Genomic DNA, 17,296 nt, shown 5'->3' with positions numbered 1-17,296 from the left:
TCTTCAAAATACGATCAAATAAGCTCCAGATCTGAAAAAAATGATTGATACAACCAAGCTCTTATACCAATTGTAAGTCCCCAAAAATGTTTGTGTATCAATCAGATCCGTTTGATGGTGCGGAATCCCAATCAAACGGATGATGTCAGATTAAATAGAAGAGAAGGAGAAGAAGAAGATGATGATGATGAATCTTGTATATGTTGATATGAATGAAGATCCGGATACAAGATTCACACACACTAACACACACTCTTTTTTCTCTCTCTCTCTAGAACACCTTCAAATGCACACACTTAAGCTCCTCTAGTGTTCATCATCTCTTTCCTCACACCCCTCACCCTTATATATATACACACGGGAAACATGGGCCGTAAATGGGTTTACGTCCGTAAACCTGTTTACGGCCGTAAACACCCCTTGGCCATAAACCCGACCGTAAACACATAAGATATTACATAAAAATATAATTTCCTAGAAAAGCAAAGTATAAACCATAATATTGACCCAACATATATAGGGTGAAAAACCCCGGAAAATTAGGGTTTTCCTTTCCAGCGTCTATTCGTCAAGTTGGGGCCTTCCAACTCGTCGAGTAGACCCTTCATCCCGCGTCCATAATGATCCCTACTCGACGAGTTGGAGCTCCCCAAGTCGTCGAGTCCCAGTCCAAAACCCCAAAATTTTAGAGAAATAAATGAAATCTGAAACAAGCGTTACAGTATTTTATTGGACTCGTTGTTTTTAGGCCCATGAAAGGGATTTGGGCCCAATTTGGAAAATTTGGCCATATTGGGCTTTGAGTAATTATTATGGAATTTGGGCCTCTGGTCAATTGGACTGGGTCAAGTATTGGAAAGGGTAAAAAGGTATTTTACCCTAGTTTGGACTCTCAGTGTAGGACATGATTTGATTATTGATTGGATGACTATTTTATGATTGATAGCGTGGAGATTTTCAGCGGGCCAGCAGCCAGAGATTCTTTATGTGAGATTCGGGAGTGCGAGGTGAGTTTCCTCACCGTGTTTAGCGGGTCGAAGGCACCTATGCCATCCCATGGTTTTGTTATGTTAGGATTCTAGATGTATGCGTGACTCTTGCATGTGTTATGTGCTCGTATGCTTATCGGGCAGGGCTCGATGACCATTATTTATGCTATGTATCTTTGTGATTATTGCATGTGTTATATGTTTATATGTTTATATGTTTTATATGTTTACTGGACGGGGCCTGATGACTGACAGATCTGTATACCGAGCGGGGATCGATGCCAGGCGGGGCCCATTATGTGTTTATTTATGTGTGTATGGTGTGTGATATATTGGGGAACTCACTAAGCTTTGTGCTTATGGTTTTCAGTGTATGTTTCAGGTACTTTTGTTTTCAAAGGGAAGAACTCGGGATGATTGCAGAGCTCACACCACTTGATTCCGTATTCTGTGATTTACTCTGATAATGATGATATATTGATAAAACATTGATTACACTGGTTTTACGAAAATGATATGATTCACTGTTTTATTAATTTAAAAATGTAAATTTTCGGATCTTATTTTTGGGACGTTACATTTAAAGTCCGAGGGTACTCAATATAACATTATCACATAAAATTTAAGAGACACTACAATCATCATGGCTTTCTAAAGTCCAAGTTTTCTCAGATTATATGTTTTTTACATTCTAAAGCTGAATGCATATCAAAATACGTAGCTTAGACATTGGAAATACCTAATAAGTAATACCACAATTCAACATTCTAAAAGTTAAAGGAATTGACACATTCCTTAAACGAATGTGCATCCTCAAAATCATTTGGAGAATCATAATAATACTTCTTAATCTTAGGATTAAATAGTTTGACACATCATCATACACACATAGTCATTCAGGATCAGTTTCCATATAGTTACTCATCACCATTCGTGATTTAGTTATTCATCGTTTTTGTCATATATTCAATCATCTTCATTCTTTATTTAGTCTTTCATCATTATGTCATATATTCATTCATCATTTAGTCATTTATCCTCATTAATCTTAAGACATTTGAGGTCATTTACAATTCAAGAATTATCATTGATAATATAGTTGTTATTGTAGTCTTTCCGGTTAGTTAGTCAAATCATTCCAAGCAAAAAATCCCTTAAAGTTCTTTTAGTTGATTCAACTTGAGGAAAGATAAGTCCCAGATGCACTGCGGTGCAATCTTGATGTCATGGGTTTAGCATCGATTAGATGTTGTTGCTAGATTAGATGTTGTTGCTAGTTTTTGATCTAGGTGGTTTTGGCTCATGGTTTTGTGTGTTGTTTGTTGATGATGGCCTAAGATGGAGAATTGGTGGGTTATAGTCCAGTCATCAATTTCACATCAGTTAAAAGGAAGATGACGTGTCTGGGTTGACTTGTGTTGGTCAACAAAAGATAATGGTGGAGTATAAGTCTTATGTTATTGCTCGATTAATGTTGATGTTCAGTTCTTAATTTGATGTCTTATGTTCTTGATCTATTAATGTTGAGACTTGAGATGCTCACAAGAGAAACTGTTCATGCTTATGGTTTGTGGACAGATGTTGAATCAATTTGATCTTAAAATGGATTAGTTCTTGATTCTTTAATGTCTAGTTATAATAGTTTGATCGTAACATGTTAGATATCACACAACATTAAACGGATAATATTAGAACATGAAAATCAAACCAATAATATTTTAGATACCACACAACATAAAAATCGAACGGGAATAATAATTTGGTCAATATCTTTCTAACTTATTTGAACTTTGAATATTAAACATATGTAAGAGATTTGGGTGCTGTTTGATTTTCCGAAGCAAAATTTCATGAAGTTTGCGGACCACCTCTGTAAACCTCTGCAGCATAAGAGGTGGACCAAACGGCTGCAAACTGTAATAAGAAGCGTGTTTGTTTTTAACATTTGCATACTGCTGCATATATTAAAAAATTAAAATAAACTAATTTTATAAACCGAAAATAACTTTTTAATACGTAAAATTTAATAATGTATTACATTTCGGTAAAAATTAATGATATTTCAGCAAAAAAAAAATGATATTTCAACAAAAAATAAAGATAGTTTAATAAAAAAATAATGATATTTCATCAAGAAATTACCATTATTGAATATAAAAAAAACGAAAAATAAATTCAATAAGAATAAACGAAAAAAATGTGAAATAAAATTTTAATAACATATAATCAAAATTTCAGCAATAAAAAAAGAAGAAAAAGAGGTTGGAAGAGGCAGTACAAGTGTTGCGCCAAACAGAACACACACAAATGTTTTTATACTTCTAAAAAACAAACGACTGCGAGATGAAAAATAATACAACGCGAAACAATAAAATGTTTGAAGAAGTTTTTTCAAAAATCAAACAGCGCCTCGGTGATGCTACGGGTTTACCTAGGGTTTCTATTTTTTTTTTTTTTTCCTCCGATGAGTCATGAGTGAGCGATTACTACACGGGACAACGTACATCGGCAATCAACTTCATTGCCTTCCATTCCATTCTGAATCGATCCTTGCTGGTTTCCGTCTTTCTCCCCTCCTATCCATATCTCCATACAAATCAAGCAAAAACGTATAGTATATAGTATATACGCTTTACCTTTTTTGCATTTATGCTTCTTCAATTCTTAATTCACAATGGTTCTTTGCTCATCTTCAACGTCCTTATCACCCTTGTATCTTTTAAAGGTCTGCAAAAATTTTAATGTTCGATACCTTGAGCAAGTCCACGCCAAAATCATTCGCCAGGGCTCCGAACAAGACCATTTCCTGGTAGCACAATTCATCTCTGTCTGTACCTCCGTCTCTCCTAATCACCTCACTTACGTCTCAACCATTTTTGACCGCCTTGTTCAACCCAATATCTATCTTTGGAACACTCTCATTAAATGCCACTGCACACACTCGTCCCTGGCCACGTCCATCAATTTTTTTCGGCGCATGAAACAAAGTTGTTATGTTGCTGCAGACAAATACACATTCCCTTCGTTGGTCAAAGCTTGTTCTGGTGCTTTGGCGTTGAGGGAAGGACAGGTTATTCACGGGTTGATAGTTAAGTATGGTACAGAAGGTGATGTGTTTGTGGGGTCTAGTTTGATTGATCTGTATGGGAAATGTGGTGAGATGATAGATGCTCGCAAGGTGTTTGATGGAATGCCTGTGAGAAACGAGGTTACTTGGACTAGTATGATAGTTGGGTATTCAACAAATGGGAATTCTTTAGAGGCCAAAAAGCTGTTCGATGAAATGCCCCAAAGGAATCATGCCTCGTGGAATGCCATGATAAATGGGTTTGCAAAGTCGGGTGATCTGGCAAGCGCCAGGAGTTTGTTTGATGAAATGCCTGAAAAGAATTTGGTGTCATTCACGACTATGATTGATGGGTATGCAAAGTCAGGGGATATGGCATCAGCGAGATGTTTGTTTGATGAATCACCTGGTGAGAAAGATATTGTTTGTTGGTCTGCAATGATAGCTGGGTATGCCCAGAACGGTCAAGCTAAAGAAGCTAGAAAATTATTCGTTGACATGTGTTGTAAGAATGTTAAGCCTGATGAGTATGTGATGGCGAGCCTAATTTCAGCATGTTCACAAGCGGGTGATTGGGAGTTTGCTGAGTGGGTTGACATGTATATGAGTGAAAATAAAATTGAGGTTACCCAAAATCATGTGGCTGCAGCGCTGGTGAACATGCATGCAAAGTGTGGGAATTTGGAGAGGGCAGAGGCCTTGTTTGGAAACATGCCCAAACGGGACTTATTTTCTTACTGTTCTATGATCCAGGGATTCTCTGTTCATGGGGACGGGGTTAAAGCGGTTGCCCTTTTCCGCAGGATGCTAGAAGGAGGAGGGCTGATTCCAGATGACGTGGCCTTCACTGTCATCTTGACTGCTTGTAGTCATGCTGATCTTGTTGAAGACGGCTGCCACTTTTTTCATTCTATGGTCAATGAATACGCTCTGTCTCCTTCACCCGATCACTACGCATGTATAGTCAATCTTCTTGGTCGTGCGGGAAAGTTAAGAGAGGCACATGATATTCTTAAAGAAATGCCAGTGCCACCTCAACCCGCCGCTTGGGGTGCTCTTCTTTTTGCTTGTAGAACACATGGTGACGTGTCATTGGGTAAAGAGGTTGCAGCTCAGCTTTTCAAGAATGAACCTCAAAATGCTGCTAATTATGTGTTGCTATCCGACATGTATGCAGCTTCAGATCAGTGGTCTGCTGTTGACCATGTAAGGAACCAAATGAGCGACAAGGGAATCAGAAAACTTCCTGGCTGTAGTTGGATACAACAACGCTATCAATAGGATTAAAAATCTTATTTCCTACTTAACTTGCAAACTTGTTTGTCATATGTTTTGTAATTATAGGATTTTTAGTTTCTATTTTTGGTCATTTTTTTGTGTCCAGAGTAGGCAAATCTGTCTAGGCAGCCAACACAGAAACAAACAAGGCAAACAAATCAAATATGTCTGCGAAACAAGTTATTTCATCAATATTCTAAACTAGATGCATGATATCTGCATCTCTGTAAAAGAAGAGGGTCTCAGGGGTGTGTATCAAATTGAACACTTTTTTTAAGGGCTTTTGTTTGGTCGGAGAAAATTGTTTTCACTTTTCTAGAAAATCTTTTTCGGAAAATAAAGTTAAATTTTCATTTTCAGTTTTCAATGAACTATTTAGAAAATGCGTTCGGTTGAAACCGATGGATTTTCATTTTCCATCTCTAGAAATTTAAATATTTCGAAAAACTATAAAAATCACTTTTTTAATTTACATACAATTTGAAAAACAAAAAATTTTCATTTTGTTGGAAAATTTTGAAAACAAAATCATCCAAATGAGTTTTAAAATTTTCAAGGAAAACTAGAAAATTTTCCACAACCAAACGCACTCTAAATTTTTCCTTTTTGTAATATGATAGGCTTGTTGATAATAGAGTGGAAAAAATACCTTTAAGAGTGGAGTTCCTCTTCAATGTGGAAGTAATTAATTTCATCCCAACCCTTGTCTTCACACAGTGCCGATAGTGATACAGCAACGTTTGTCGAGAAATTCTTATATAAATAACATCCACACCTACACCTACATATTAATTGTTTCCTCACCATTCAAGCATGTGTTTGTTGTGGTAAACCAAGACCATACGGTCTACGTCTAGCATGCATGCAATGCATATACATGTTGGTGTTATCTTCTGTTGTTGCATGCATTTGATATATCAATCATTTAATCTTTGGTTTAACAAAATAATATCATTTAATCTTTGGTTTAACAAAATAACATCCTACATCCTGTAATATGTTGAATTTAGCATATACGAAATGTAATATGTTGAATTTAGCATATACGAAAGAGAAAAATCAATAGGTGTCCCTTGCAAAGAAAAGAAATGGATTGGAAACACTCATACTGCTCATCTTCCTAACTCATTGTTTTCTCTTTTCATAGCACTACAATACCAAAGTTTTCCTTAGGCCTAAGGTGTAATTTCCTTTTACCCTTTTAATTTTGTGTCACGTCATCTTTCTCCTCACTCTCATTTTCTCTCTTTAAAACCCAAAAAATGGTCACATTTTATTTCCTTTCACTTTGTTTTTCACAATAAAATTAATTTGATTTTAAAAACTATAATTTTAAAAATAAATATAATTAATTAAAAAAATAACTAATAAACAAAAAAATAATAAAAGTAATAAATATTTCAATAGTTAAAAAGTAAAAATTAAATAATAAAACAAAGTAAACATAATTAAAAATCACATAATAATTATAATAAAACATTATTAAAAAACTACATCACTCTGAATCGTCGTCCTCATTATCCGAATCCTCTTCTAAATCCTTGCCTGAATCATCGACGGACATATCTGAATCTTCATTTGATCCGTCAAACAAATCATTGTGCCAATACTCGACCTCAGGCTATATGTTAGCACTGTAAATATGTTCCACCAAATCCGCACGAAGTGAGTGATGACTGACGCGATCACATACTTCTTTTCAATTTTCCCTATAGTCTTGCGTACCAACATTTATTCCTTCGACGTTTGGCAAAACTTCGTTTTAGTCATTTAATTTGGGTATGTATCTTAATAATTAACTAATTAATTAAGAATATTGTAATTTAAGGATAAATATTGTACCATTCTTAGTTGTAACATCCCTAAATTATAAGGTAATTTTTTTTTAATTCTACCAAAACATTAATTATATTTTAAGTCAACATTACACATTCTTTTTCTAAATACTCAATAGTACTTTATAAGAAAACAGTTATCGGAGTAAAATCTCAAAATCATCATAATACGAAAACATGGGTGGATGCGCTGCGATCAAGCATGACCATTTTCCTTTCAAACTGGAAGTACCTGAAACATAAATTGAAAACCATAAGCACGAAGCTTAGTGAGCTCCCCAAACTACCACATACCAATCAAACATACTGAACAACATAGTGCCAAGCATATCTGGGTGTTGGCCTGCCCCTTCGGTCTATTTCAACCGGATATTGCCAAACATATCTGAGTGTTTGCCTGCCCCTTCGGTTTATTTCAACCGGACCCCGCCAAGCATTTATGTGTGCTAGCTTACCCCTTCAGTCTATTTCAACCGGACACTGCCAAACATATCTGGGTACTGGCCTACCCCTTCGGTCTATTTCAACCGGATACTGAGTCTATTTCACCCATACTACTACCACATAATATCATAATAGTAATCACTGAGTCATCATACAAATACAAACTGTTGAATTAGGTGTCTAAGCCCATAACTATAATTGGTATGCACTTGATTTGATAGTAGCATGGTCCTTTTGGGTTGCCTTCACTCATGCAACTTGACAGGATGACTAGTGGAAAGAGAGTAGAATTTATTATTTGAAATAATAAATTGGTACTCAAATGATTTTATTAATATATTATAAGATTAATATATTATTTGGAAATCATATTATTAATTAGTGATTAATCAGAAATTAAACTGTGATTAATTTTGGGATTAAAGGAACTGATTAATAATGGAGGGGTTGTTTTGTAAATCGTTGACAGTTGTAAAATTGGGCTATTGGACTCCTTAATTAGGAGTGGACGAAATCCTATAGGGAGGCCCTATGGATTTCGTCCAAGGCTTGCTAAATAAGAGTTCATGGGTTGCTTAAGCCCTAAGCAGGAATTAGGGTTTCCTCCCGAAACCCTAGCAGCCCACGGCTATATAAGGAACCCCACAACATGGGATTTTTGGCCAATGCTTGTGTATTAGATACCCTAGCCGTTTTCCTTGTCTCTCCTCTCATCTTGTTGCATTGAGTGTTTGTGAACCATTAGAGGTGCAACATTTTTGGCACTAAGCTTTCAAGAGTCAAGGATCATTAAGATTGACTTGTTATTACTACATAACAAGTGACGTAATCTTCTAACCCTAATTTTATATGGATTTTGAAAATTGTATGCTAGATTTAGGGTTATTGCTTTGGTATTCAATTTGCATGTTCAATTAGTGAAAAACTTAGATCCAAAGCAATTAGGGTTGCATGATCACATAAGAATGTTGATATGCTCATAACCCAACAGTGGTATCAGAGCCAGGTTGTTTTTCAATTGAATTGATGCAATAGTGAACTGTCCAAAGTAGCAGAAAATTGTTTTTGGTTGTCTAAAGCAGGAACTTGACGAGTTCATGTATTAACTCGACGACTTCATTGGCCAACTCGACGAGTTGACTCATCATTTTCCTATTTTTTCAATTTTTAAATCTTATCTTGATTAGGATTATTGTCTTATTTCGTTTTTACTACCTAAAATCGAATTTTTTGAATGGTAATATGATATCCTTATCATGATTAAAGGATATGGTTAAATTTGGATAATGATAAGATTATTTTGATTTAAAATTTAACCTAGTATTTTGAAAAGTTTTAAAATACACCCTTTTGAAATTAAAAGTTTATTTTTAGAAATTTAAATGGAAAAACCTAGAGGATATTCTTGTGGATTTTATTAATAACTTAATTAAAATACAATTAATAAATCCGCATATTATTTAAAATTAACTAAATTAAACGTTTAATTTATTAAAGGATTAAACCACTTAGTATTTTAAAAGTCTAAAATACACTCTTATACTATATAAAATTACAAGTTTAATCTCTCTCTCTTTCTCTCTCTCTCTCTTTCTCTCTCTCTCTCTCTCTCTCTCTCTCTATATATATATATATATATATATATATATATATATATATATATATATATATTGTAACATCCCAAAAATCAAGACCAAAAATTTTGTTTTTAATTATGTTACTTATAAAATAGTTTATGGAAAAACATCACCGATATCATATCAATCCATAAAACGATAGTCACATGTCTCAAAATCATGACATCAAAATAATAATAATGTCATAGTACAATCCCATGAATCTCAAAATGTGGAATCATGTGTGTGCGATGCGCTGCTACCGTGTCGGCTCCTGCCCCTTCGACAAAGAGGTACCTGAAACCAAAATTGAAAACCGTAAACACAAAGTTTAGTGAGTTCCCCCATCATACCACATACCATACAACATACATATTGCCAGACAATTCTGGGATGCCCGACCTACCCTGCCAGACAATTTCGGGGTGCCCGACCTACCCATGTCAAGCAGTTCTGGGGTGCTAACCTACCCATGTCAAGCAGTCATGGGGTGCTGACCTACCCATGTCAAGCAGTTATGGGGTGCTGACCTACCCTCCGGTTTATCCCAACCGGCTACGAGGACTATTTCACCCCTACTACAACCACACAAAACATACCATAGACATACTGTCAGGCATATCTAGGGTGCCGACCTACCCGTCGGTCCTAACGACCGAACTCGGGGACTACTCCCCTCCTACTACCGCTAACACATACAACATATCAGGCTAGCACATAAAATGCATCAGGTAGTAGCAAACCTAGATAATTATCACAAAGACAATCATCTATCAAACAAACTCCTACTAGTGGGCCGACATTGTGGTCGTCGACCCACCGCTACTAGAAGGTAACTCGCATTAATGACGTGTGCTAGCTGAACGACCCTCAATGCTGGGATCCTTCTCTCAATCCCCTCAAACTCCTACACATAACAACATTCCTTAATTAACATTCATACTCTTAACCCTTCCAGGGTCAACTCTGGTCCAATTCAAGGTCAACACCTTGGTTAAAGTCAACTCTAGGTCAAAGTCAACATCCAGTTGACTCAACTCGCCGAGTTGGCCCCACAACTTGTCGAGTTCCGAAATCATGAAAATGCTAAGACTTAACCCTACTCGCCGAGCCTTACAAGGGCTCGCCGAGTTTTCCTTTAAACAAAGTCGGGACCTTCTACAATTAACTCGCTGAGTTCATCCTTGAACTCATCGAGTTCATCTTCATCCAAGTTAAGGTGTTTATTCCTTGACTCACCGAGTTCATCCTTGAACTCGTCGAGTCCATATTCATGTGGTTGGGATATTATCTTGAACTCATCGAGTACGTTGATCTTCAAGCCTCTATTCCAGTCCATCTTGTTGAGTCCTCTTCTAGACCCAACCAGATCGATCCAAAGCCAAAAAGGTCCTGACTCGCCGAGTCTCCCGAAGTCCATGTCCATTCAGTCGATTTCAGTCGAGCTCAATGCATCCAGAACACAGATCTGACCTCCTGGGGTCCATATTACATGTAAATCCATGAACTTTACGTCCATGCATCGGTCTTCAAACCTAAAAGGTCCAAAAATGGAGTCTACAAAATGCATGCAACTCTTATGGAAATAAAGTTGGCACCTTTATGCCATGAGAACCCTCCTAGGTTCAAGATCTGAATTCATCACTCTTTATTATGTTCTAAACTCGAAGGTGACTTAGAAATGCCCCAAAAAAATGGCAAGATTCAAGCCCTAAAGAGGATCTAACACGTGGGAAGTCAAGGTTAAAGCTTTTTACCTAGGATGAGCTGGAAATGAAGTAAAACCTCTGGATCTACTTGCTTCTTCTGGAACCCCCAAGCTTCCAATTCTTTCTTCAAGCTTCAAACAACCAAAAACACACAAAAATGGCTCAAGAACACTCCAAATGCTTTAGGGTTTCGAGTTAGGGCTTTTCTGGACTGTGAGTGGCGATGTGTGACATCCCCAAAATCTCGGCCAGAAAAGACCGATTTTCATTTATGCTTTTAAATATTTTCAGAGTAAATCCTTTTGATTTGAAAGAGTTGCGGAATTTGTTCCCAAAAAACAAAACATGATAAAACAATGTTTACCGAAGCATTTCATAAAAGAAATGTATTTTCATTATAATCAAAACTCGGGGTGTCATGTTCCGATACAGACCAATAAGCATAAACGAATACATTACAAGTCATATAACAAATATAAACATATGCAGACTTGTAAACAAAACAACTTGATGGTTCATCCATCTCATGCCCTTCCGCCACTTCCTGTAATACAATTTAAAACTGAGTGGGTCAGGCTTGGGAGCCTGGTGAGCATATAGGGTTTTCAACCCACAATAAATATCATATTTAATTTTCACCAACCAACAATAACCCAATTACCCATTCCCGTTATTCTCACTTTAATGTCCCTAAAACAACTAACATAAGGGACCTAGTCTAAGAATATTTCATCGGGGCGACAACACATGCTTCGGGGGTACCTCAGCAATATAAGTCAAATAAGGCAACCATGAGGGGGATGGAGTACAGCGAATGAACACCCAAGTTCATTAACACCTACAGGTGGCGAACCTGCTAATGTTTCCACAAGACTGTCTAGAATAGCCAGTGGTCGTCATCTAAACTCCGCTAGATGATTCAATCAAACAACAACGAGGCCTCTCATCTGTTTATTACACACCAACTGTCTACCCATGTTCTACCCAACATATTAGTAGATAAAAATATACATTTGTATACATAGTTTAAAGAAAACCTGTATAGCATGCTTTAATCAACACCTATATCACATAACAGATGAGGCACACACACACATAACACATATCTCATAAAGAAATAAGCAGATCTATAAGATAGAAGAGAGTGAATACTCATTCACACATAACACAACCAAATATATACACATAGCACGTATTTTATATATAATACTTCGTATTATTGTATTTGGAAAGAAAATAACTACACACTCACACTTATAAACAACAATATAATTAATACACTCGAACCAAACTCGTATTATTATTGTGTTTAAGAAAGTTAGTATACACTCACCTGATCAGAAGATGATCGGACAGCACTACGGCTTATAGAAGTAGTATTCCTCAGCAGATCTGGAAGATCTTCACAAAAATCGAACTTCTCGCGGGCAGAGCTTCGAATCGGGAACTGCACTTCTCGGGATCTTCGGGATCTCGGGACTTTCCTCGGGGCTACAGTATGATACCGGGGCTTCGGGGTAGCTTCGGGGGTTTTTGCGCAGAGCTTCGACACGAAAATGAGAGGGAATTGGCAAAAGAACCTGGAACCCTCGCATCCTATTTATAGGAGGCTGGAAGCCTCAATTACGCGGGGCGTACAGCAGTACGCAGCGCGTACTGCTCCAAGTTCGTAAGCGCATGCGTCATCCGAAGCCACTTGCTGCGATGTCGACACCCTCGGAGTACGCGACGCGTACCTCGGATCAGATCAATGACTCGTTTCGGATAATGCTTCCGAATTTTGATTTAAATATAAATACAAAATGATTTATAAACTTCGGAAATTCATAACTTCTTCATACGAACTCCGTTTTCGACGTTCTTTATATCCACGCGAAGGTGAGACTACGCTCTACGACTTTCGTTTAGACTCCGTCGGCTAATTTTGACTTTATTTTTATTAATTATTTTAAATAGGCCGGGACAGAAACTTTCGTTATAAATTCATAACTTCTTCGTTTGACGTCCGTTCTCGCCTAACTTTTTATCGTTTCAATACCAACAATGAGATCTTCGATTCTCATTTAGATTGCTTCGGCTAACAACCGCTCGATCTCAAATCGAGTAAAACAGGTTGTATACCGCTAAGCCGGAACTTCGATAAATCATAACTTGCTCATACGAAGTCAGATTTGGGCGTTCTATATATATTCGGAAACCTCGTTTCAAATACTACAACACTAACCAAAGATATTAAGTTTATTTTACACTTAAATTTTGACGCTTATTTTATTCTTAATTAATCAAACCACATAATTAAGCAATTAAGCAAATAACACATAATACTCAAATAATACATTATTATTATTATTTCAAAACGGGTTACAAAGGTTAACCTAGACTATTACATTGCTACAAATGGCAAGCCCGGAAACACAAGCGTTACAATTCTCTCCACCTTAGAATGATTCCGTCCCCGGAATCACACATCAACAAACAAATGCGGATAGCGACTCAACATGTCACTCTCCGTCTCCCAGGTGAGATTCGGCCCATTCGTGTGTTTCCATCGGACAAGCACTAACCCAACCATTTTGCGCCGCAACTTCTTAGTCTTTCGGTCAACAATTGCCTCTGGTTCTTCAATCAACCTTTTGTTCTCATCAATTCTCAATTCGAAATTGGAATTATATCGGGAACTTCTCCCGTGAACTTCCTCAAATAACACACATGAAAGGTGTTGTGAATTCCATTCAGTTCTTCGGGTAATTCGAGCTTGTAAGCTTGATTCCCAATCCTCTGAAGGACTTTAAACGGTCCAATAAACCTTGGACTCAACTTTCCCCTTTTTCCAAATCTTATAAGTCCCTTCCACGGCGAGACTTTAAGCAAAACCGAATCTCCAACCTCAAAAGTCATCGGTCTTCGCTTCTTGTCAGCATAGCTCTTTTGACGATCTTGAGCTGCTAACATTCTTTCCCTAATTATTTTCAACTTTTCAGCAGTTTGATGAACCATCTCCGGTCCCATAAACTGCTTTTCCCCAGCCTCAAGCCAACAAGACGGCGTACGACACTTCTGTCCATACAAAGCTTGATAAGGTGCCATCTTAATGCTCGAGTGAAAACTATTATTATAGGAAAATTCTACCAACGGTAAATGTTCATCCCAATTACCTAGGAATTCCAAGGTACATGCTCTCAGCATATCTTCAAGTGTTTGTATTGTTCTTTCACTCTGACCATCAGTCTGCGGATGGTAAGTTGTGCTTAAACATAACTTGGTACCCATTTCCTCTTGTAGACTTTTCCAAAACCTTGAGGTGAAACGGCTATCACGATCCAATACAATCATTAACGGAACACCGTGAAGCCTCACAATTTCCTTCACGTAAGAATTCGCAAGCTTTTCCATAGACCATTTCTCCCTGGCCGCTATGAAATGCGCACTCTTAGTGAATCGATCAACGACCACCCAAATCATGTCGTGACCATTCTTTGTTCTGGGCAGTTTAGTGACAAAGTCCATAGCAATGTCTTCCCACTTACCCATAGGCACAGGCAAAGGTTCTAAACTCCCGTAAGGTTTCTGATGTTGTGTCTTGACTCTCGCACAAGTCACACACTCGGCCACATACTTTGCAACATCAAGCTTCATCGTCGGCCACCAGTAGTAGGGTTTCAGGTCCCTATACATTTTAGTGCTACCCGGATGAATTGAGTACATGGTTTTGTGAGCTTCTTCCATCAGAAGATCCCTAATTCCTCCTGACTTAGGTACCCAAATACGATCTTGGAATACCTTCAGTCCATGACCGTTAGTACCAAACACCAACGTTTTACCCAAACGTTCCTCCTTTCGGTCATTTTTCGAAGAAGCTTCCTCTTGAGCTTTCTTTATACTTTCCACAATAGTCGAGACAACTTTAATTCTCAACGCTCTTGGCCTCTTCCTTTCAAGATTGACTTTCCGACTGAGAGCATTAGCAACAACGTTAGCTTTACCGGGGTGGTAAAGTATCTCGCAGTCGTAGTCTTTAAGTAATTCTAGCCAGCGTCGTTGTCTCATATTCAATTCTTTCCAATTAAAGAGGTATTGGAGACTCTTATGATCAGTGAAAAGTTTGCACTTCGTGCCATAGAGGTAATGCCTCCATATTTTCAGAGCGAAAACTACCGCTGCCAACTCCAAATCATGAGTAGGGTAATTCTTTTCATGCTCTTTCAGCTGTCGAGACGCATATGCTATCACCTTTTCTCTTTGGGTCAAAACACAACCCAATCCAACACCAGAGGCATCGCTATAAACAGCGAAGTCTTCAACTCCATCGGGTAGAGAAAGTATCGGTGCCTCGCATAGCTTCTTCTTTAACTTCTCGAATGCTTCTTTATGCTTCTCACTCCAAGCATAAGTAGCTCCTTTGTGGGTCAAAGCTATCAATGGAGTAGAAATCGAAGAAAAGCCTTGGATAAACCTGCGGTAATATCCGGCTAATCCCAAAAAGCTTCGAATCTCCGTGGGACTTTTCGGTTGTTCCCACTTCGTCACAGCTTCGATCTTCGCTGGATCAACCATTATCCCTTCTTGGTTGACCACGTGACCCAAGAATTGGACCTCACGAATCCAAAAATCACATTTGGAGAACTTCGCATAAAGCTTCTCCTTCTTCAAAACTTCTAACACTTCTCGCAAGTGTCTGCCATGCTCCTCCTGGCTTTTCGAGTAAATCAGAATGTCGTCTATGAACACTATCACGGATTTATCAAGGAACGGGTTACAAACCCTATTCATCAAATCCATGAACGCTGCTGGAGCATTGGTTAGTCCAAACGACATAACCAAGAACTCGTAGTGTGCATATCTAGTTCTGAATGCAGTCTTCTCGATATCTTGCTCTCTTACTTTTAGCTGATGATATCCTGACCTAAGATCGATCTTCGAGAAATAGCTCGAACCTTGCAATTGATCAAACAGGTCATCAATCCTTGGCAACGGATATCTATTCTTTATTGTTGCCTTGTTCAGCTCTCTGTAATCGATGCACATTCTCATACTTCCATCTTTCTTCTTTACAAATAACACCGGAGCTCCCCAGGGCGATGAACTAGGTCTAATGAAACCTTTGTCCAATAACTCCTGAAGTTTCATCATTAACTCCTTCATCTCCGTCGGTGCTAATCGATAAGGTGCTTTTGCTATTGGCATGGTTCCTGGTAACAAGTCTATTCTGAACTCCACTTGTCTATCAGGTGGTAATCCAGGAAGATCCTCGGGGAACACTTCCGGAAAATCACACACCACTGGAATGCTCTGCATCACCTTCTTTTCCTTCTTAGCATCAATCACAAATGCTAAATATGATGTACATCCCTTGGTCAAACACTTTCTGGCTTTCATTAGAGAAATGATTCCAGAATTCACTCTGCGTTTGTCCCCATACACCATAAACGAATCTTTTCCAGGCGGGTTTACTTTAACTATCTTTTTCTTGCATAAAATTTCGGCATCATTGGCGCTAAGCCAATCCATTCCCAAGACGATGTCGAAACCATTAAGATCGATGGGCAATAATTCCTCGTGAAACTTATTCCCATTAAGGTCGATCAAGATGTTTTTCATACGATGGCTAACAGGTACAAACTTGCCACTAGCTACTTCAACTAATAAAGCATTATCTAGTCTATCAATAGGCAAAGCTAGCTTTCTACCAAACTCATGCGAAATAAAGGAGTAGTTGGCTCCTGAATCAAACAATATATGAGCAGGTAATTCATTTACGAGAAAGGTACCTGAAGCGACATCAGCTTCATCTTTCGCAGCCTCAAGTGTCATCTGGAATGCTCTCGCCTTTGGCTTTGGTGGAATGTTGGGCTTTGCTGCCTCCTTCTTCTTTGGACAGTCTTTCAAAATATGCCCCTCTTCATTACACCCAAAACACATCCTTTTGTTGTTCGGACATTCATTGGCAAAATGTCCAACCTTTCCACACTTGTAGCAGGTCACATCCTCGCTACATTTCCCAAAGTGCTTTTTCTTACACTTATCACACCACTTCGCTTCGCCTCCTTTTCCTCCAAACCTTTTCGAATCAGATTTCGAAAATTTGCTCTTCTTACTGGAACCAGATGTTCCCTCAAACTTCCTTTTCTCACCAACCTCAACCTTGACGGTGGTTCTTCCCTTTATCATGTTCTCAACAGACTTGGCAGCCCAGATAGCTGCCTCTAGAGTAAGTGCCTGATGTACTGGCACCTCGTACTCCCATGGAAGTCCCTTCGCATACCGATCCACCTTTGTCAGCTCGTCTGGAACGATACACAAGGCAAACTCCATCTTATCAGTGAAGTTATTGGTGTACTCATCAACTGACATGCTACCT

The 17,296-nt window shown here is 38.1% G+C and overlaps 1 protein-coding gene across 1 annotated transcript; it reads left to right on the top strand.

The window, feature by feature from the left end:
- The first annotated feature begins 3,416 nt into the window (after positions 1 to 3,416).
- LOC145088972 (Pentatricopeptide repeat (PPR-like) superfamily protein) lies at positions 3,417 to 5,549 on the top strand. Its single transcript, XM_079027478.1, has one exon. The coding sequence runs from the start codon at positions 3,664 to 3,666 to the stop codon at positions 5,335 to 5,337; it is 1,674 nt and encodes a 557-aa protein (XP_078883604.1). The 5' UTR covers positions 3,417 to 3,663; the 3' UTR covers positions 5,338 to 5,549.
- The last annotated feature ends 11,747 nt before the right edge of the window (positions 5,550 to 17,296 follow it).

This window comes from Lactuca serriola, chromosome 2, assembly GCF_051521515.1.
Source record: "Lactuca serriola cultivar US96UC23 chromosome 2, Lser_US96UC23_V15, whole genome shotgun sequence".
Lineage (NCBI taxonomy): Eukaryota > Viridiplantae > Streptophyta > Magnoliopsida > Asterales > Asteraceae > Lactuca > Lactuca serriola.
This window is presented reverse-complemented; position numbering and strand designations above follow the sequence as displayed.

What these genes read in the sequence shown, in the direction of transcription:
- LOC145088972 (XM_079027478.1), top strand. Translation starts at nt 3,664, where the DNA reads ATGGTTCTTTGCTCATCTTCAACGTCCTTATCACCCTTGTATCTTTTA.